At 52.7% G+C, this 20517-nt stretch overlaps 2 protein-coding genes and 1 long non-coding RNA gene across 3 annotated transcripts; 1 reads left to right on the top strand and 2 right to left on the bottom strand.

Annotated features, from left to right (window-relative positions):
* Positions 1-711: 711 nt before the first annotated feature.
* On the bottom strand, positions 712-1404 carry LOC120690329. The gene is made up of 2 exons (XR_005681711.1): positions 1324-1404; positions 712-1158 (listed from the first exon to the last, which is right to left on the bottom strand). It is a non-coding gene; the product is annotated as an uncharacterized LOC120690329 (long non-coding RNA).
* A 3111-nt stretch (positions 1405-4515) lies between these two features.
* LOC120690328 (noroxomaritidine synthase-like) lies at positions 4516-6534 on the top strand. Its single transcript, XM_039972952.1, has one exon. The coding sequence runs from the start codon at positions 4552-4554 to the stop codon at positions 6115-6117; it is 1566 nt and encodes a 521-aa protein (XP_039828886.1). The 5' UTR covers positions 4516-4551; the 3' UTR covers positions 6118-6534.
* An 8088-nt stretch (positions 6535-14622) lies between these two features.
* On the bottom strand, positions 14623-17275 carry LOC120692772. The gene is made up of 2 exons (XM_039976157.1): positions 16793-17275; positions 14623-16704 (listed from the first exon to the last, which is right to left on the bottom strand). Exons 1-2 carry the CDS (start codon positions 17215-17217, stop codon positions 16347-16349), a joined length of 783 nt encoding a protein of 260 aa, XP_039832091.1. The 5' UTR covers positions 17218-17275; the 3' UTR covers positions 14623-16346.
* Between the last annotated feature and the right edge of the window lie 3242 nt (positions 17276-20517).

Here is a 20517-nt window from a genome sequence, read left to right as displayed (position 1 = left end):
CATAATTTTTTATTTAGTTTAGTTAGGTACTTTTTATTGGCCCAAGTTCTATAGAAAATTCATAAATTAAAATTTGAGGAATCAAATTTGATTCAAATTTGAGCAATGCGAAGTAATTCAAAAACTTTCATAAAAACTTGGCCAATAAAAAATACCTTATTAAACTAAATAAAAAATTATGAATTATCATATTTTTATTTCATTTTTATCAAAGGTTTAGCTAACCCAAAACTTCAAGAAATTTTGAATTGTACCCATTTTTAAAATTTTATAATTCAAATTTCATTATGTTTAATGTATCACATCTAGCCAAAATAAATTCCTTATCTTTTTATCTACCTTCCAAAAAAATATCATGATTTTTAGACAATATTAATTATGCTTTCTTTCTTATTTAATTGAGAGAGGTGTGAAATTCCAGAAATTTGAAAATGCTACTGTAGCAAAACCGCCCTCAAAACAGCTTGCTACAGTGCTCGAGGGGGTGATTATAGATGGCCAAATGGGCGGCACGGCACGACCCGGCCCAGACACGCCTAGGCACGGCACGATTAGGCACGGCACGCCTGGGCACGAAAAGACTTTCGTGCCGTGCCGTGCCGCCCAGCGTGCCGGACTTGAGGCCCAGGCACGGCACTAAACCCTTTCGGGCCGTGCCGTGCCGCCCGCCGGGCTCGTGCCGCCCAAGTGCCCAGGCACGAGGCTAGGCACTAAAATCGCAACATGACTCATTCAACAGATCAATTCATCTTGAGTAACAAAAAATGACAGAAATCAACAAAATATCAAGGATGAGCTGTTTTGTGCAATGGCTGCCTCATTAAAAACCTATCTAGGTAAAAACTCACACCTCGTGAGAAAACCCTAGATAGGAAAAAAGAGTACAGCCCAGCTCATTAAGTTCAAGTTCCAGTGTTAAATTAACCTCATAGTCATGCAGTGCAAATAAACTATCCTATTACACAGCAGCTTGTGCTGGAGTTTCATCAAGGTACTGATCTTCATAAGCTGCCTGCAGGTCTCCATCCTCCACCATGTGCTGAGCTCTTTCATCTGCAGCCTCCCAGTCTTTGATGCATGTGAGCATTTCTACCATCTCTGGCTTCAACTGACGCCTCCTCTCCTCTATGATCCTGCCAGTTAGACTAAAGGTAGATTCTGAAGAGATGGTAGAAACAGGCACAGTTAAAACATCCTTAGCTAAGATAGAAAGTACTGGATAAGACTGTTTGTGCTCATGCCACCAGGTCAAGATGCTGAAATCATCATCAAACTGGTTGACAGTGTCACTATCTAGGTAGGCAGTAAGTTCAGAAGAAATACCATATGTACCACCAGTGCTTGCTGCTTGCAGCAAAGCACTTGCAGATGTCCTTCTACCAAGAGGAACAGTAAAAGAGCCACCAGCACCAACAATGCCAAGACCAGACCCAGGAGAAGTAGTAGAAGTAGAACCATCACCAAAGATCTTACCTCATTGAGCTTTTTTCTTACCAGTAGAAGGTTTATGTGTAGGCCTTGCCAATCTAATAGAACCAAACTTGCTTTCATACTTGCCAAACATGTCAGACAGAGCAGCTCTCACAGAGGTAAAATAAGCATAATAGTCAGTACCAGTTAAACTAGAGAGCAGCCTGAGAGCATTGCTAAAACCTTTTATTTTAGCTCTAGGATCCATGATGAATGCAATGGAATAAAGCAGAGGTATGTTATTCCAATACTTAAGGTATTTAGATTTCATAGGAATTACCACCTCTCTAAGCATTCTGTCATTTTCATAATTTTTAAGTTGTCCAGCAATTTCAATGAGATTATGCAATATAAGTGGAGCAGTGGGATAGTAAACACCAGATAAGACAACAGTATAATCATAAAATAGTTCAAGGAACTCTAGAATTTTTTCAGCAACATACCAATGTCCATCAGTTAAGAGATAAGGAGTACCTTCTGCTCTGGGGTACTGGGTTTGGATGAACACACCAAATGTTTGCTTGTGAGGAACAAGATGCTTAAGCATGAGATAGGTGGAGTTCCACCTCACATCCATGTCTAATTGAAATTTCCTAGGCCTCACACCCACAGCAATACAGTAGGACTTATAAGCAGCAATGCGCTGGTTAGAAGAGTTCACAAATGAAATAGCAGTCCTAAATGCTTACAAGTAAGATTTAAGCCTTTTCAAGCCAGACTTAACAATCAAATTAATTATATGGCATGCACATCTCTGATGCAAGTATTCATCACCAATATAACCTCTAATTAAAGGTGTCAGTGCTTCCATAGCAGAGGCATTAGCAGAAGCATTATCTAGAGTGATAGAGAACACCTTATTAGTCAAGCCAAAGTCTGAGATCACAGTGTGCACACGCTCAGCAATGTTGTCACCACTGTGACTGACATCAATAAGGCTGAGACCCAACACTCTCTTTTCTAGTTGCCAATCAGAATTAACATAATGACAAACCATACTAAGGTAATCTTCCTTAGCATTACCAGACCATATATCAGAGGTAAGACCAACAGAGCTAACAGAATTAGAGCTTAAGTACTTCACAAGATCATCACGGCGTTCACTAAAGTACTTGGCAATATCTCTAGTAGTGGTCTGCCTACTAACAGGAGTAAATCTAGGGTTATGAGCAATCTGAATGTACTCTTTAAACTCATTTGTTTCACCAAACCCTAGAGGCAGATCAAGCTTTGCAATCAAACGGCACAATTGAGTACGAGCCACATCAGGACTGTACTCCCAGGAAACCACACTACCGTCAGCATCAAAACTAAGAATTGACTGAGCTCCAGACTTCTTTTTCTTACTACGGCAAGTTAGAAGATGCAGACTAAGATGGCCAGTGCCGCTACTAGAAAAGCCAGAAAGGATGGATTTGCAGTGAAGGCACTTGGCTCCATACCTGACGGTCTTACCATTGATCTGCTTGAAGAGCTTCTCGTACTCGTCCCACACCTTGGAGGTGCAGGGCCGTCCCCGCTTCTCGCCGGCGTGGCTGACAGAGTCCGGCGCGGCACCGTCAGCTGCACCACCAGCGCCACCACCACCAGCGCCAGTATCAGCACCGGCACCTACACCAGCATCAGCACCCGCACCGGCACCACCAACACCAACACCAACGGGAGGGGGAGGGGGCATGATTACTTCCACATTACCACGCCGACCAAAAAGCTCCTCCCGTTCCTCCTCCATACCGTCCTCGTCGTCGCCCTCCAGGCCCATCATCCGCAACTCATCGTTGATGGTGTGGCCCTCGTCGTCGTCCATGGCCAGGAGGGCAGGCCGCACGCCAGGCCTTCGGCGCGTCACGACTTCGCGTCGGCCGGCAAAACCGAGGGAACCGAGCTGCCGGTTAGGGTCCAAAGACCCAGATCCAGCCCCCTCAGGTACCCCAACGGCTTTGCATCGGCCGAGCAACTGCGCAGAGAGGTCAAAAATATCAGAACAGGAGAAAGAAATCAAAAAAACTGAAAAAAAACATGTTAGGGTTTAGGGACTTACCAGATCCGGAGCACCAAGGACGCCGGCGAGATCGAGGACGGCCAGATCTACGAGATTTATAGAGGGAGGACTGGGTTTGGGGACGGATTTGAGTTGAAAAAGCGAGTCGACCGGTGAAGATGCAAAAGTAGGCAGGAAAACAAAGAGAAGAGGGTAGAGTGGACGGCCAACGGCGGCGAGCCGGCGACCGGAGTTGGAGAAGACGGTCAGATCGAGACGGAGACGGGAGGGGAGCGGAGAGGCTCGATCTAGGGTTAGGGTTAGGCGAGGCTGCGAGGGGAGCGGAGAGGCCGAGAGGGGTCGGGGCGGGCGGGGCGAGCGAATGGAGGCCGGGGCGAGCGAATGGAGGCCGGCGCCATTTACATACCCGCTCCGCTGGGCTGGGCCGGCAGCGCCTCCAACGGCTCTTTTGCTGGCCTGGCCTGGCGAGCGGGCCGTGGGCCGTGCCGCCCATCGGGCCGATCGGGCCGGCTTTTTCGGGCCGTGCTTGGACGTGTCCATGGGCCAGGATTGAGGCCCAAGCACGGCCCGGCTATCGTGCCCGTGCCGGCCCGAGCCCAATAATATTCGGGCCCGTGCCGTGCTCGGGTCGGGCTAATATGGGCCGGGCTTCGGGCCCCCATGGGTATCGGGCCAAATGGCCATCTATAGGGGTGATTCAGACGGTTTTGCCAGTTCGAGGGCCTAGGTTACCCGGTTTCGTAGTTGGAGGTTGAAAAACGGACTTCTTGACTAGTTCGAGGTTGTAAAATAGACTTATCCCTACAATAATCTACCTCGAGATTCATGCAATTTTATAGAAGTTCAGTTTAACCAACAAGCCCATGTTCTGTTCGCTAGAAAAGGTTACACAATCTCAGAGCATATTTGGATGGTGGATTCTCCATTTGGGTCCCACTGTACCAGGAAGAAGCAAAAGACAACGTCTACTGTCAGTCACTTGATAGCAGACATCTCACCTACCTCACAACTCCTCGCTCGATACAAATAACCATGTTGCACCACGACCTGCGATCCATCTCTCCCCAGGGCGCGCAGAGATGAATCCGTTGTTCCTGTTCATAGAGCTGCTCCCTGTCCTCTGCTTCCTCATCCTCTACTACCACCACCTGCAATCCAAGAAAACGAGCCCTTTGGAGCCGACCGAATGGCCGATAGTGGGGCATCTCCCCGGCCTGATCGCCAACATCCACCACTTCCACGACTGGGCCACCGGCATCCTCACCGGCACGAGCTACAACTTCGAAGCCCGCGGGGGGCTCACCGGCTTGCGCTACTTCATCACCTGCGACCCCTCCAACGTGCGCCACATCTTCACGTCCAACTTCGCCAACTACCCTAAGGGCGACGAGTTCGCCGTGATCTTCGACGTGCTCGGCGGCGGCATCTTCAACGCCGACGGGGAGTCGTGGCGCCGCCAGCGGGTGAAGGCCCAGATGCTCATGGCCGTCCCGCGGTTCCGGGCCTTCACGGCGCGGTGCAGCCGCGACAAGGTGGAGAAGAGCCTCCTGCCTTTCCTCGCCCACGCCGCCGACGAGGGAACGCCGTGCGACCTGCACGACGTGTTCCTGAGGCTCACGTTCGACATGACGTGCACCCTCGTGTTCGGCGTCGACCCTGGCTGCCTGGCGATCGGCCTGCCCGTGGTTCCCTTCGCGCGCGCCATGGACGACGCGCTGGAGACGCTTTTCCTCCGGCACATCACGCCCATGGCGTGCTGGAAGCTGATGAACAGGCTGGAGGTGGGCCAGGAGAAGAAGATGGCCGCCGCTCGGAGGACGATCGACCGCTTCGTCGCCGACACCGTCGCGAAACGCCGGGCCGACAAGCTCGAGCAAGGCATCGGCGACTCGGCCGACCTGCTGTCGTCCTTCATCTGCAACGAGGACTCCAGCGACAACGATGACGTGTTCTTGCGTGACACGACGGTGAACCTCTTGCTCGCCGGCCGCGACACGACGGGGGCGGCGCTGTCGTGGTTCTTCTACCTCGTCTCCACGAACCCACGCGTCGAGCAGAAACTACTGGACGAGCTCGCGCCCGTCGCCTCGCGGAAGGGTGCCGACGACGCGGCCAGCGGCGGCATGGTGACGTTCGATGCGAGCGAGCTGGGCAACCTGGTGTACCTGCACGCCGCCCTGTGCGAGTGCCTGAGGCTGTACCCGTCGGTCCCGTTCGAGCATAAGGCGGTGGTCGCCGACGACGTGCTGCCGAGCGGGAAGGAGATGAAGGCAGGCGACAAGGTGCTTGTGTTCAGCTACTCCATGGGCAGGATGGAGGGCGTGTGGGGCAAGGGCTGCGCGGAGTTCCGGCCCGAGAGGTGGCTCATCAGCGACGAGGCGGCAGGGACGAAGAAGAAGAAGCTGCGGTACGAGCCGTCGTACAAGTTCATCTCCTTCAACGCCGGGCCGCGGACGTGCCTGGGCAAGGAGATGGCGTTCGTGCAGATGAAGACCGCGGCGGCGGCCGTGGTGTGGAACTTCGCCGTCGAGCTCGTGCCGGGGCACGCCGTGGAGCCCAAGCTGTCCATCATACTCCACATGAAGAATGGGCTCGCCGTCAGGGTCAGGAGAAGGGACGACGGCGTCGCGCGTCGTCACGGCTAAACTAGCCGCTCATCACGAAGCACACGTACTCCTCGATCGGCCATGTGAGCACTAGCTACTACTGTATGTTACTAGCCGGCTGGAATCCAATCTACGGCCACCAGCTAGCACGTGTTGCGTGACACGTATATCATCAGTACGCACGTGTCTCCGTAGTATCTACGTGCATGCGTATGCTACTTTGGTGTCGTTACACTATACTAGCCGAAAATACGGGGCTTCCATCTACGCCATAAATATACAGGCCAGCATACGTACGTAGGTTGCGATATTCTTTATATTATATTGCTTCAGTCATGTGACGTGATTGTACCAGTGTTAGTTCTTTATGTGAGCTTATGAGTGATCCCCATCACCCCATGCAAACTTGCCTTCATTTTGCCTTCTGGAAATATCTCATTTGACAAACTTTTGTTTCCTGGAGCAGTCAGGTACGTGATGGACGCTGGAATGCTCGAGTACAAAGAAACACAGTACAATGTAATAGATGCACATGCTCATAGACACGTGTATCATCTCACCGTTTGTCATTTATTGAATAAATAAGCGCATCAGTGAGGCATGTATGACGTCAAATATGAGGTTTGATCTCAATTAGTATTGGCGGTGAGTAGAGGATAGAACCGTCTTTGCTAACCATCCTAATTAATATATAACTAGCCTTGCTTCTTCAACTCCTTGCCACAAAACCTTCTCATGCATTATTACCTTTGTCTAGAGCAAAGTGCACTGCGATCGTTGAGCTTGTTGTCCCTCAGATAAACCCCTAAACTATTAACATGCACATCTATTTCTTAGAACTTATTAATTTGTGTTACTTGAGATACAAATGTGAGTAATTATCACGTGCATGTCTGTTGAAGCCCTCGATCGCCTGGTCCCTGAGAATGAAAAAAAATGTTGGATGAGAAGTTGGTCGTGGTCATAATGGAATTTTTATTGTTTTCATTGGCTGGCAAGTGGGCCCCAAAATATAATAATGGTATGAACGATGCGTGTGTTGGAAAAAAAATTGTCGACATATGCCAAGTAGATCAGTAGTTTAGACTCGCTACTGGAAAAAGAGTCATTGGTCCCTAGCGTTTGTACCGGTTGTATTTTCAGGGCGAAATAGCCAATATCGTCCCTGAAGTATCACCCGAAGCTCAATTTCATCCCTGAATTACGAAAATGATCATTCTCATCCTCAAACTATCACAACCGGCTCCATTTCGTCCTTGGTCCGATGTGAACTGCCACGCTGGCTCGCCATGTCCTCACCCAGTCAGCTTGTTTAATGAATTACCATTTCCACCCTTGGCCTATCTCTTCCCAGGCCCCATCCGGTCCTCCGGCCTGGCCGCGCCCGCTGGACCTCGCGGTCCTCGCCCTCCACCTCGCGGAGCACGGCAGACCTCTTCCCCGACCACGCCGCGCCACGCAGACGCTGTCGGCCGCGGGACCTCCTCGATGCCGATCTGACGAAGTCTCCCACCGAGGCCTTGCTCGTCATGCGCACGATGCTACGGCCTGCCGTACGTGTACAGGAGCGGCGACGTCGGCGTGTGGTCGTACACATCTAGTCGTCCGCCGAGGAGTCCTTGCCGCAGCGAGGCCGTGGTGTCGTTGAGCTACTTGAGGGGGTATTGCCGAGAAGCAAGCAAGCAAGCAAGCTAGATATCTGCGTACAAATTGAATTATAATCTCACAAATCAAGTCGTCAATCGTACAAATTGAAATTGCTCTCCACTCAGAACAGCGTTGGAGATGCCCTTGCCGCTCCCGGCGATCTCAATCGCGGAGTTGATGGCGTCCGCGACCTTGGCCTCTGTGGTGGTCAGCACGCGACCGTTGCTGTACTTGAGCTGGAGCTTTAAGGAGTCCATGGAAGGGGCGTCTTGGAGGTGGCATGGCGAGGGGCACATGCGGCAATCCGATGGCATCAGGGACTCGAGCTTGACCTGACTCGGCCCCGCCGCCCGCCCGCTCACTCGCCGCTTGCCGTTGGGTCCTGGCCGGCCACTGCCGCTCCCGCATGGCCTAACTGACGCCGTCCGTGCTTGTCCCGGGCACTGACCAGCCTGGACGCTCCGCTCTTGGCTGGACGCCGCCACCCACGCAGGCCTGGCTGCCTCTGGGGGCCGGCTGGCGCCGCCCGGGTCATGGCTGCCGTGGATGAGGCTTGGGGAAGAGATAGGCCAAGGGTAGAAACCGTAATTCATTAAACTAGGTGACGGGGGGAGGACATGGCGAGCTAGCGTGGCAGTCCTAATCGGATCAAGGACGAAATTGAGCCGGTTGTGATAGTTTGAGGATGGGAATGATCGTTTTAGTAGTTTAGGGACAAAATTGAGCTTCAGGCGATAGTTCAGGGATGAAATTGGCTATTCCGCCAATTTTCAGCCGGTACTATCATGTGATTTTAGTACCGGTCGTATAAAACAGTACCTCATATAGCATTTAGTACCGACTAAAAATATGAAACACAGATCCTACGACTCACAGAAGATAATTTAGTACCGGTTGATGGCTCCAACCGGTACTAAATTGCATAGATGAAATTTAGTACCGGCTGGAGCCACCAGTCGGTACATAAATTCTCACATTAGTACCGGACGGAGAAACAACCCGGCACTAACATGACTGCCACCGACAGACCGCATAGCTTTTATCTCGTCCTCTCCCACCAGCGCCATTATCTCCTCCTCTCCCACTCCTTCCCCTCCACCCTCATCTCTCTTCCCTCTCTTCTTTCACCACCGAAGAGGCCTCGATTTGGCCACAGGGGCGGCAGAAAGGGCAGCTGGCGGCGCGGAGGACTTCCCCGGCGCACGGGTGGGCGGAGGCGGCTCGCCCCCAAGGGCGCGGCACCGCGGCCACCGCCGGCGCGAGGGCCACCTCCGGCGCACGGGTGGCGCGAAGGCGGTTGGCCAGGGCGCGGCACCGCCGGCGCGCGGGCGGCGCAGAGGCCACCAACCACCAAGGGGACTGGGCCGCCGACGCCACCAACTCGATTTTTTTTATTGTTGACTTGTTCTTGAAATATGTGATTGTAGTTCGTGTATTCTCGTGGAATTTGTAACTAGTTCATGTGAAATTTGTAACTAGTTCATGTGATTGTGAATTTTTTTTGGTTCATGTGATTGTGAATTTTTTGTGATTCATGTGAGAACACGATGTGATTGAGAATGCAGTGGCGGCAGTCGCTGTGTCAAAAAGAAAAGGAAAGAAAGTGAGAAAAGAAAAAAAAGAAAAAAAGGATACGCGTGACGTGGTGAGTATCGACCGGTACTAAATATTTTATTTAGTACCGGTTGTTCCGACCGGTACTAAATGCTGGCGCATTTAGTACCGACGGACTGGTACCGGGCGGGAGACCGATACTAACCGGAGGTTCCTGCCCGGTACTAGTGTGCGTGTGCAATTTATGGGGAAACAGGGCGGGGAGGTGTCTGAGATAAGGATGGCACTGCCTTAGTTTATGCGCCGGCTCTCTCCCGTAGTAGTACTAATCAACGCCCACTTGGGGGGTTGGTTTTTCAGACTGAATGACTAATCAATTGCCAAATTGTGCTGCGGGTGTGGTGCGTGAGGCGCCATGCCCCCGTGCCGTGCCAAAGGGGGGCCTCAGACTCACTTGCTAATACTAGGCATGTGACAGGGAATCACACACACACTCTCTCTCTCAGCCCGGGGTGATGTGCTCTACAATTGGCATCTTATTCCAGCCCCCTCTTTTTTTACTACTGCCAAACTTTTGTTTACTAGCACCAAGCCCCTGCAGGAAAAGAAAACCTAGATTTTCGCGTGATGCCGGGCAGATTCCAGGCCAGGGAAGAATAGTCAGCAGATGAAAAGAGCAACAGGCAAGAAAAGGACAGCACGCAGGGCCGGCCAAGGAGGCGAAACTGCATTCGAGTCAAAAACTGGACGCATGCTTAAGAGCTCATTAAGCTCGCTGGGGTTTGTAAAAGATGCAGTTGTTGGTAGCTTACCATGCGGTTTACCGTGCCCTAAACAAAAGCGACGATCCTTATCCGGTCTCCACGGCCGCGGGGCGCCCGATTGGCCGGCCCCGGCGAGGTTGGTGACTACAGGGGTAGCAGGTTTGGATCATGGACGCACGTGGAGGGCCGGCGAGTCGTACGCGCTGGTCAGGCCAGGCCGGACAGGTCCAGAGCTACTCTTACCACGGCGCCATTTGTTTAGACTGATTATTATTAGCGCCTTAACCTTGGTGTGTTAAAGCGAGGATGCCTAGATTTGCGCTACTAGTGTGTGTGTGTGTGGCGCGTCCCAGCCCTCTCTTTTAATTCGAGTGCGCGTCGTCGTCCTGTACCTGAGTTGAAGGCAAAGAGCCAAAGAGTGTTTTGCTGATGATCAATCTACACGCTGGTGATCAATCTACATTCAGCATTTTCTCTTCCATGCACGGGGTGATCGAGTGGCTGGATCAGCTGCCCGTGCAGCACGTATCTGCGCCTTATCCTCTTGCCTAAACAGGGGCGCGAGGAGTTACAGTTGTGGACGTGAGTTCCAAAAATAAGCAAGTGCGGTAGAACACGCTCGGAGGGAGATTCATTCCACATTCCAACGATAAGCTTGTCTTTTATGCAGGCGATGACTCATCAATAGTACTAGCTACTTGCTAATTCAACTAGAGCAAATAAAGAATGCTCATGGACTTCATTCCGTACATGTGCAGTAATAGTAGTAGTAATATATCTGTTGGGTATGCAGGGAGTACTTGAAGGTTTTGTCTAGTTTAAGAGGCCTATATATAGGTATACACGTCATTGCAGCCTTGCAGGGGTGAATCTTAGATATTTTGTTCTCCACTGGACAATCTAATAGGTACATTTCCATCTACTCAATAGTATATATCTTCATCCTTTTTATCCCGCCCCGTGAGATGGAAATTATTAAGGAGTGCATATATATATATATATATGTATGGGATGGATGTTTCGAACTTTTGGAGCACCTGTTCAACATGGCTATAAATCTATAGGTACTGGCCCCAAAGTCAAGCCTGCCACTGGTCGACCAGTACATAAGTTTACCGGCCGGATGACGGAAAGGTGCCGGCCGCCCACTCGGCGGATCGGAGCAGCTGCGGCGAGGCCACGGCATCGCCACATGCAACCTCAGCACAGGAGCCCAACCCCAACCACCCCCAGCCGTTCAGTTCTCCCTGCCCTGACGCAACAGCTTCGTCTACCACCAGCCAGCCAGAGGCAGGCAGGCAGCAGGGCTACCTCTCCCTAGGGTAGCCACGCTTGTTCTTTCCGGGAAATAGAAAGAGCGGGCGGCTGCGGCAACGGCATGGATGCTGTTCACCCGCCCAAATCAAAACGTGCCTCGCTCCGCGTATAGCCCCTGTAGGCCTGTAGCTAGGTGTCCGGCCGGCTGGCTCTGCTGGTAGTCTCTCGGTCACGTACGCCATGCATGGGTGATGTCGTGATGACTGATGGGAGAGAGAAAGGGAGAGGGTCAGAGGGAGGGGCTAGAGAGAGGAGCAGCACGGCGGCCGGCCGGCCAATGGATCGAGCAGCGCGGCCGGGCCGGGGCCCGGGTCACGGCCATTTGGCTGGTGCACTCGTCGCCGTCGCACGTACGACGGGTCAGTTATCCCTCCATCACCCACGACACGACGCGCCCGCCCCGCGCTTACTTTTCTTCCCCGCGATATGCTCATATGCATCCGAGTTGCCCTCCACTCCCGGTCCAGATGCAGCGTACGCGCGCGCTGTTGGGGCAGGCAGGCGCCAGAGCACCTCCACCGGCGCCAGCGCCCGGCCCTCCGGCCCCGCGCAGCCCTCGGCGCCGGCCGCGTGACAGCATGTCCTGTGGCTCTGGCTGGTGGTGCAACCGAGCTCAGCGGCGCGCCGGGGCGTCACCCATGGCCATGGGCATCGAGCGAGCATCATCCACTCCGCTCGCGGCGCGTAGGGTGGGGCGCGCCTAAGGTTGGATCCGGATGTCTGAACATCCGAATTATCCGTATTCGTATTCGTTTAAAATGTAAATATGGATATCCGTATCCGTATTCGAATTTAATATGGATGCCATATGGATGCATCCGAATTCGATTTTAAGAACTTTTCTCTATCCGATTCCATATTCGTATTCGAAGAATATCCGATCACATCCGTATCCGTCCGTATCCGCAAAAAAAAAGTGGCTAGTGAGACAATCTTAAACTTATCTCTATACCTATTACTTAATGATGTACAGTATTTAAATTATTTAGAAAGCTAGATAACTAATAATATATTTATTAAAATTAGTAATGATATAAAAATTAACTTTAACTATTTAATATATTTATTTCATGATTAAAATTATTTAATACGAGTCAAATTATTTATTTATTTAATGATAAAATCTTTTTTATATATCTTAATTATTAAGTATTTAAATATTTATTTATTTTACATTTATAATTAGTATTATATAATTAATATAAAAGCTATGCATAGATAATTATATTCTTTTTTTATTAGCTATCTCCTAATCCTTTACTCCCTACTTGTATAATGATTTTGATCTACTATAAAATTGTTGACAAAATAAACTGATACTCATGATAGCTCTATGTTTCAAATCGAGAATGTATCCGGATTCGTATCCGGATTCGAACTATCCGTTTTGTATTCGTATCCGATGAGATCCGCATTCGTATTCGTATCCGGATTAAAATGTGGTAAAATGTGACATCCGGATCCGATTTCATCCGTATCCGATCCGATCCGGATCCGATTTCATCCGTATCCGATCCGAATCCATCCTAGGCGCGCCCGCGCCGACCGCCCCGCGCGGTCGCTTCCCCCCGAAAGCCTGGCGCGGATAGGATAGGTCTGGCCTGGCCCTGGTCCTGGTGCGTAGGCGCGCCCGCGCCGACCGCCCCGCGCGGTCGCTTCCCCCCGAAAGCCTGGCGCGGATAGGATAGGTCTGGCCTGGCCCTGGTCCTGGTGCGCGGCGCAGGCTTTCCATCTCATCGGCTTTGGACGCGCACGGGAGGGGGAAGGGGAGGGGGACGCGTGGCGGCGCGGCGGGCGCACGGCCCCGGGGCGCCGGGCTCGCGCGGGGGCCGCGACACGTTCGAGGCGTCCCATGTGCGCGCGACGAGACAGCGAGACCGATCGGAGGCGAGAGGCTGGGTCCGCAGTCCGCACCACCTGCTTGCTCTTTTAGTCCGGATGCTGCTGCCTTTGCTCCTCCTCCTCGTCGTCTCTCTCGTCTGTCTCTACTGGACGTGGTCTGTAGAGCAGTTGTGTCGTTTTGGAGGTCCTATATCTCTACCTGAATGTCCGGTGGCCACATGTGTTTGGAAGATAGGATCGACCTGCTGGTTAGGTGTAGAAAATAACCGATTCCAATCTTCGAAGTTCGCCTCAAAGATATCCTGTGTGGACCCTATACAATAGCAATTAAGATATCTTAATCATCGTTTTATAAGTCATATATTTGGATACATATTCATCATACCTACCTGTTGGTGGTGGATACGAAGAAGGACCCATATCAAGAAGCTGGTAATCCAAAGTAGATTATATAATTTTGCGGGGAGGGGGAGCCTGCCGTCCGGCAAGGGGCGGTAGGCTCCCGCCAAGGGCCTCCGTGCAAATAAAAATTATTTTTATTTACATATAATTCACCGCCGCCCCTTTACCGGGCGGTAGGGGTATAAAACTGTAAATTGTGAAATCGAAAATATATTTCTGTAAAAAATATTTTTGAAAAATATAAAAATAAAAAAGATGCCCAACACACGGTGGACACTTTGTCCAGCGCGTACGCGAGGCCGTAGCCCGTAGCCCACCCAAGGCACACGGCAGGCCGACCAGGCGTCTAGTCTCGCCCGCGTATTTTCCCAGACGCTAGGGCTGTCCCAAGCTAATTTAGATGAAGATTATTAAGAGGTTACTTTAGATTATTCTTTTATAGTAATATATAGGGGTACTTTAGATATAATATATAGGATGCTTTAGACTCTTTGCATAATGCTTTTGTTCGGCTTATTCTAATTTATTCTCTCATAAACATGATTTGAATCAATTGAAATCAAAATCAGCCGGTTTTTTACCAACATAAAAGTGGGCATGATTCTTTTTATAAAAGCATGATAGATTCTAATATGATTAGAACTGCTGGATTGATGTCCGGATGTTTTTCTTATTTTTTGAGAAGTTCTAGGATTTATATTTTACTACTATAGTATCCATGTGTTGCTACAGGTAATATAATTTTTACTCAAACTTACCTGAGACCACCAACTTTACTTTATGCTCTTTCACTTACATAGGTCGTGCCGTGACTGCGTGAGATATTGATTGTTCGGATTTCGATTGATTTGTTCACGTCTGATTATTAGGATTCTGATCGATTTGTTCGGGTTTCTATTATGATTCCGACTAACGGACTAAAAAATCATCGCTTGCTTTCGAAATATTAGAGAAGGGATAGGGAGAGATTTTTTAGTGCATCTCGCATGATGCTCTCTAAGGTTGTTCACACTCATGGTCCTTTAAATCCATCATCTACAAAGAATATTTCTGTCTGATCATCATGATTCTATCCTCTATATCAACTTCTCCCGCACCATCCATCCTTTATATTCATCCTTTATCCCAACTATCTATGGTGGGGCCAACATGTCAAACTCACACCCTATTCCCTCTCTCTATCCGCCGCCCTCCCTCCCATTCTCTTCCCTGCTCTGCTCCTCGCCGCCGCCCCGGCTCTCCGACCGCGGCCGGAGCTCCCTCCCCTCGACGGCGCCGCCTCCTCCCTCCCCTCGCCGGGGCAGTTCAGGCATGGCCCCTGCTCCCTCTGCTCGCGCCGGCCGCGGCGGCGTGGCGAGCAGGGCCGGGCGCGCTCGGCGTCGTGGCGAGGCGAGCTGGGCGGCGGAGGCACGGCGGAGACGCAACGGGGACGCGACGGAGCGCGCGGCGGTGGCGGTGTGGAGGCGCGGAGAAGCCGCCTCGTCCATGGCCTCCTCGAGGCGGATGCGGAGGCCCGCGCGACAGCCGAGCTGGATCTGCTCCTCCATCCTCCCCCGGCCCGACAGAGGAGCTGGCCCTCCGGCGCGGACGGCGGCGGGCGCGTACGACATTGCTGCGCTGCTGCGAGCGTCCAGCGCCAACGCCTCCCCGTTCTCGGTCTCGGCGAGGGGTGCGGCGTCGTCGTTGACATGGCGTCGCTGGGCGCCGCGGCGACGGCCCCTCCGACGCGCGGCTCGCCGTCTCGGTGTGCGGGCGCTACATCGACGCCGGCGGCGAGCAGCTGCGGGTGGACGTGCTGCACGCCGCCCTGGCGCACGGCCTCACGCCGCCCTCGCTGGCCATGGCGGCGGAGGAGGAGCAGCGGGGCGACGCGCAGGCGGGGCCGCGGGGGTGGGCCCGCGCGCGGCAGCGGCGGCGGCCATGGGAGCACCACCTCCCCGCCTCTTCCCTGCGGCCCCGAAGCACCACCTCCTCCGTGCGTGGCAGCGGGTGCAGCAGGGCGGAGGGCAGCAGCGCATGGCGGCTGACCCGCAGCGGCGCGCGGAGGGAGGCACACGGGTGCGGCGGGGCGGAGGCACGCGGAGGCGCGGCGTTGCCGCGACGGCAAGGCGGAGCGGCGCGTCGTGAGGTGGTTGGGATGGCGCGGAAGCCGTGGCGCGGGCCCCGCATGCCGGATTGCGGGAGTCCTCTACTCCGCTCAGAATAGCGGATACGCTCGGCGTCCGCCGCTTTACCGGACGCGTTAGCGGTCCCGCTGCAGCGCTTTGTTCTTCTAAAAGCTACTGGAGGAAGCTTTTGAGTATACCAGTGCGAGCAGTCTAATATAATGCTTTATCAAACTTGGCACGATCTTCCATACTGTCTCAGCTCTTAATATTATAGTATATCCCATACACTTTAATGTTTGTAGCAACAAATTTGTAGCCATATGAAAGTACTTTTAAACACAAATCTAATGACACTTAGGACTCCTAGCACTGAAATAACAATTGATCTCAATGTACCCTATACATACTCTACACGAAAGAGTTGTATTAACACAAGTCTCCCATCCGACAAGGTGTGTAAACAAAAGCAGTATCTATAACATCACCACGATATGGTACTTTCAGTTGGCCTAAATCTTGGATCTTTGAGGTCTTCAAATGGCAAGCAAAAACTCTTTCATTTGATAGAAACAAGAAGACCACTTCTTTAAAGGGGTGAAACCCAAACAAAGCAATATAGTCGTAGAGGTACTTTTCACCCGTCTTCAATGTCAAGAACATTATCGTCATCGGAATCCCATTGCAAATCCTCCTCCTGCACCTTCACCCCTTGGCCATTATCCTGTAAAGTCCAAGGTCTGTCGATTCTGCTATGGGGGTTGCGAGAGAGATGCACCACCAAAGGCGCCAGGTTGATGTCATACTTGAAAACCCATTCCATCCTGCCACCAGATTCATCGAGAAACAGAACCTGAAGCCGGTAATCCTGGTTCTCAACTACTGCGCAGTACACCCCTTTCTCCGATTTCCCAAGATACATTTGATCATACACGCTCGCCTCAATACCAGCCGGCAATTTTATCACTTGGTACTTGTTATCTGACAAGGCTATCCTGCAAAGATGAAGTCGTTGGGAGAATGTCAGTAAATCACATAGTTTGTCTGAACAAACAATCAAATTAAACAAACAAGTGTGCTTACCGCATAACAAAATCACCTTTGCAGTGCAGGTACAGCGCTTCGTGCCGGCAGACAGCATGGCGAAATAGAGGCTCCGTGGCGGACCGCACGCCGGCGACGGTCCCTGCGGCGGCCCCTTCCCGGACAAAGGGCCTTGCTTCCCACGCTCCCGTCCTCGACGAGTAGACAGGTATGGAGTACGGCGACGGCGGCCACTCCGATTGCGACCCCTCCAGTGCTTTGTCATCCAAGTAGGCATGGATGAGGAGCACCTGGTAGTACGGCGACACCGTGGGGTCGAACGCGAGGTACTCCTGGCGCCAGCCGAAGCGGGCATCCAACCTGCTAGCATCAGGAGGGCAGGGGGGCAGGCGCACGCACCGCCGTGTCGCCGGGTTGACGACGCAGCCCTCGAGCAGGAGGAGCCCGTTGCAGCACTGGTTCATGAATATCGGCCAGTCCTCCGCCTCCACGTAGTCGTGGAGCCTCGCCGCGATCCGGGGCCCCGTCTGTTGGACTTAATCCAGGGAGTGACACGTTGGCGTTCTAGTCGTTGGCGTGATAGAGTCATCAGGAGCGCGTCTTCAGGAGCTCATGCAGGAAGTGGACGCGGCGAGAGCGCCGGGCGTGCGTGAGTGCGTGGATAAAATAACATGCGGTGTGCATGAGTTTGTTTCCTTCTTTTGCGGATCATGAGTTTGCATGATCTGAGTTTGTGAGCTGCTAGTATAAGCAGCCGTCAGTTGTAAATTTGTTTTTTGAGACACTCCAATCGATCAGAGAAAATAGCTCTGTCCTCCGAAACAACTTCTCTCGTTCTTGTGCTCTGTTCTTCCACCATATCAAAGTGTATGCGATTGTGCTGATCCAGGCTAGTTACCAACATCTGGTATCAGAGCTAGGTCGCAAATTGCATGCCCAAGTACCCTCATTTCAATCCGATGTCGATTGTCACTCAAGGCGAGGCATCGCGGGCGAGCGGCGGCGGGCCGTTCGTCTACCCGCAGTTGACGGCGACGAACTACACCAGTTGGGTGATCAGGGTGCAGGCGATTATGGAAGATCAAGAGGTCTGGGAGGCGGTGGAGCCGGCTATCGGTACGGCCGTTGACACGAAGAAGTGCAGGAAGGCGAGGGCGCATCTTCTTCAAGTACTCCCAGAAGATCTCTTGATGCAGGTGGCGAACAAGAAGACGGCAAAGGAAGTGTGGGAGTGCCTCAAGACAAGGTTCGTCGGCGCAGATCGCGTCAAGGCGGCGCGATTGCAGACGTTGAAGAGTGACTTCGACGCCCTGCGCATGAAGGAGGACGAGTCCCTGGACCAGTACGCCGGCAAGCTCACCGGCATGGCGGTCAGGTACGCAAACCTGGGCGGCACTCTCAACGATGCTGCTCTGGTGAAGAAGCTGTTCGACACCGTGCCGGATCGCTTCATCAACGTCATCGCCGGCATCGAGCAGTTCTTTGACTTGAACACCTTGGCGTTCGAGGAGGCGGTGGGCCGCCTCAAGGCGTTCGAGGAACGCACGCGTCGCGCACCCGGCGGCGCAACGGCAGATGGCCAGCTCCTCCTCACTCGGGCTGAGTGGGAGGCACAACAGAAGAAGGAGGCGGGCGAGTCCTCGGCGAGAGGCAAGACGCCGACGAGCGGTGGCCGCGGCCGGGGTGGCCGTGGCCGCGGCAGAGGTCGTGGCCGCGGCGGGCGCGGAAACACGCCAGGCAAGGAGAGCGCTGGTGTCGCTTCGGGAGGTACCCGTGATAAAAGCCACATCGAGTGCTTTAACTGTGGCAAGTACGGCCACTACGCTAACCAATGCAAGCAGCCCAAGGAGGGAGAGGCACATCACGCGCGCGCAGAAGATGTAGAGCCAGCGCTTATGCTCGCGGTGTCGGAGGAGCTGGCGCCGCTCGAGCGAGCGCACGCGACACGGCAGGAGGCCGTGTTCCTGACCGAGGAGAAGGTCTTCCCTGAGCTGCACATTGCCGGGGCGAGGTTGGTCACCGGCGGCAACTGGTACCTCGACAACAGTGCGAGCAACCACATGACTGGGGATCGAGAGAAGTTCCAGGAGCTGGACGAAGCTGTCACTAGGAAGGTGAGATTTGGGGATGGTTCCACCGTGCAGATTGAGGGAAAGGGGTCGATCCTGTTTGAATGCAAGAATGGAGATCAGTGGCAGCTGCATGATGTTTACTTCATTCCAAAATTGTGCAGTAATCTCGTAAGCCTTGGTCAGCTCACTGAGATTGGCTACCGGGTGGTGCTGGACGGAGATGAGCTGGAGGTGTTCGACAAAATGTCCATGAGGCTGATCATGAAGGTGCAACGTTCCCCAAATCGTCTGTACCATATTGAGTTGAAGGAGACCAGTCCGGTCTGTTTATTGGCCAGCATGGAGGATCCAGCGTGGCTCTGGCATGCTCGTTTGGGCCATGTTAACTTCCAGGCTTTGAAGAAGCTCGTTGACAAGGGGATGGCTGCAGGTGTGCCATCCATCACCCACCCAAACCAACTCTGCCACGCGTGCCTAGCAGCGAAGCAAGCACGCGGACCATTCCCAGTGATGGCGCAGTACCGAGCAGAGGAGCCACTAGAGCTGCTGCATATCGATCTTTGTGGACTGATCTCCCCATCAACAGCTGCTGGTAACAAATATTTTATGTTGCTTGTTGATGATCTTACAAGATGGATGTGGGTGCATGTGTTGAAAACCAAGGATCAAGCATGCTCTGAATTTGTGAAGTTTAAGGCGGTGGCGGAGAACTTCTGTGGGCGCCGCATCAAGACACTGCGGTCTGACCGCGGTGGCGAGTTCCTGGCGGCAGCGTTTGCGAAGGTCTGTGAGGAGGCAGGGATCCACAGGCACCTTACTGCACCCTACATGCCCCAGCAAAATGGCGTGGTTGAGCGTAGGAATAGGACCGTGATGGAGATGGCGTGTTCCCTGCTCAAGACCATGAATGTTCCAGGGAGGTTCTGGGGCGAGGCGGTGCGGCACGCGGTGTACCTGCTGAACCGCCTGCCGTCCAAGTCGATGGGGGAGCGTACCCCGTTCGAAGCCTGGAACAAGAAGAAGCCACATCTTGCGCACCTGCGGGTGTTCGGGTGTACGGCACATGTCAAGATGACAGCAGCACACCTGAAGAAGCTGGATGATCGCAGCCAACAGATGGTGTACCTCGGCGTGGAGGATGGGTGCAAGGCACATCGGCTGTTCGATCCGCGTCGCGGCAAAATCTTTGTAAGTCGTGATGTGATCTTTGAAGAAAAAGTCCAGTGGAATTGGTGTGCAGGTGAAGTCGGCAATGAACCAGCAGAGTTCACAGTGGAGGATGATGATTGGGTGAACCCCTCGTCGTGGGCAATGGCGAGTGGGCCGGCAGGTGCGCCGGGAATGGCGCCAGCCATGTCGACGTCACCAAGTGTGGTGACTGCTGCACACATGGAGCAGGAGGAGCAGGTCTCAACTCCTCCAGCAACACCAGCAAGCCAGCCATTTTTAGAGCAGAACGCTCTGGAGTCGCCCAGGTCTGGGAATTCAGAAGAGGGACCAATTCGCTATCGCAACCTGGAAGACATCTACCAAAACACATCAGAGGTAGAGCTAGCATATGGATCTGATGGAGAAGCCTTACTTGCAGAGATGGAGGAGCCATCTTGCTATAGTGAAGCAGCAGGGTATCCAGAGTGGGAGAAAGCCATGAACCGGGAGATCGAGTCAATTGAGAAGAATGGAACGTGGACA

The sequence above is a fragment of the Panicum virgatum genome, chromosome 9N (assembly GCF_016808335.1).
Source record: "Panicum virgatum strain AP13 chromosome 9N, P.virgatum_v5, whole genome shotgun sequence".
NCBI classification, from domain to species: Eukaryota; Viridiplantae; Streptophyta; class Magnoliopsida; order Poales; family Poaceae; genus Panicum; species Panicum virgatum.
This window is presented reverse-complemented; position numbering and strand designations above follow the sequence as displayed.

Excerpts from the sequence above, each read along its gene's own strand:
- LOC120690328 (XM_039972952.1), top strand. The coding sequence starts at position 4,552 with ATGAATCCGTTGTTCCTGTTCATAGAGCTGCTCCCTGTCCTCTGCTTC.
- LOC120692772 (XM_039976157.1), bottom strand. The coding sequence starts at position 17,217 with ATGAACCAGTGCTGCAACGGGCTCCTCCTGCTCGAGGGCTGCGTCGTC. Across the intron at positions 16,705-16,792 it reads AAAGGTGATTTTGTTATGCG|GATAGCCTTGTCAGATAACA; the intron begins GTAAGCACACTT and ends TCATCTTTGCAG.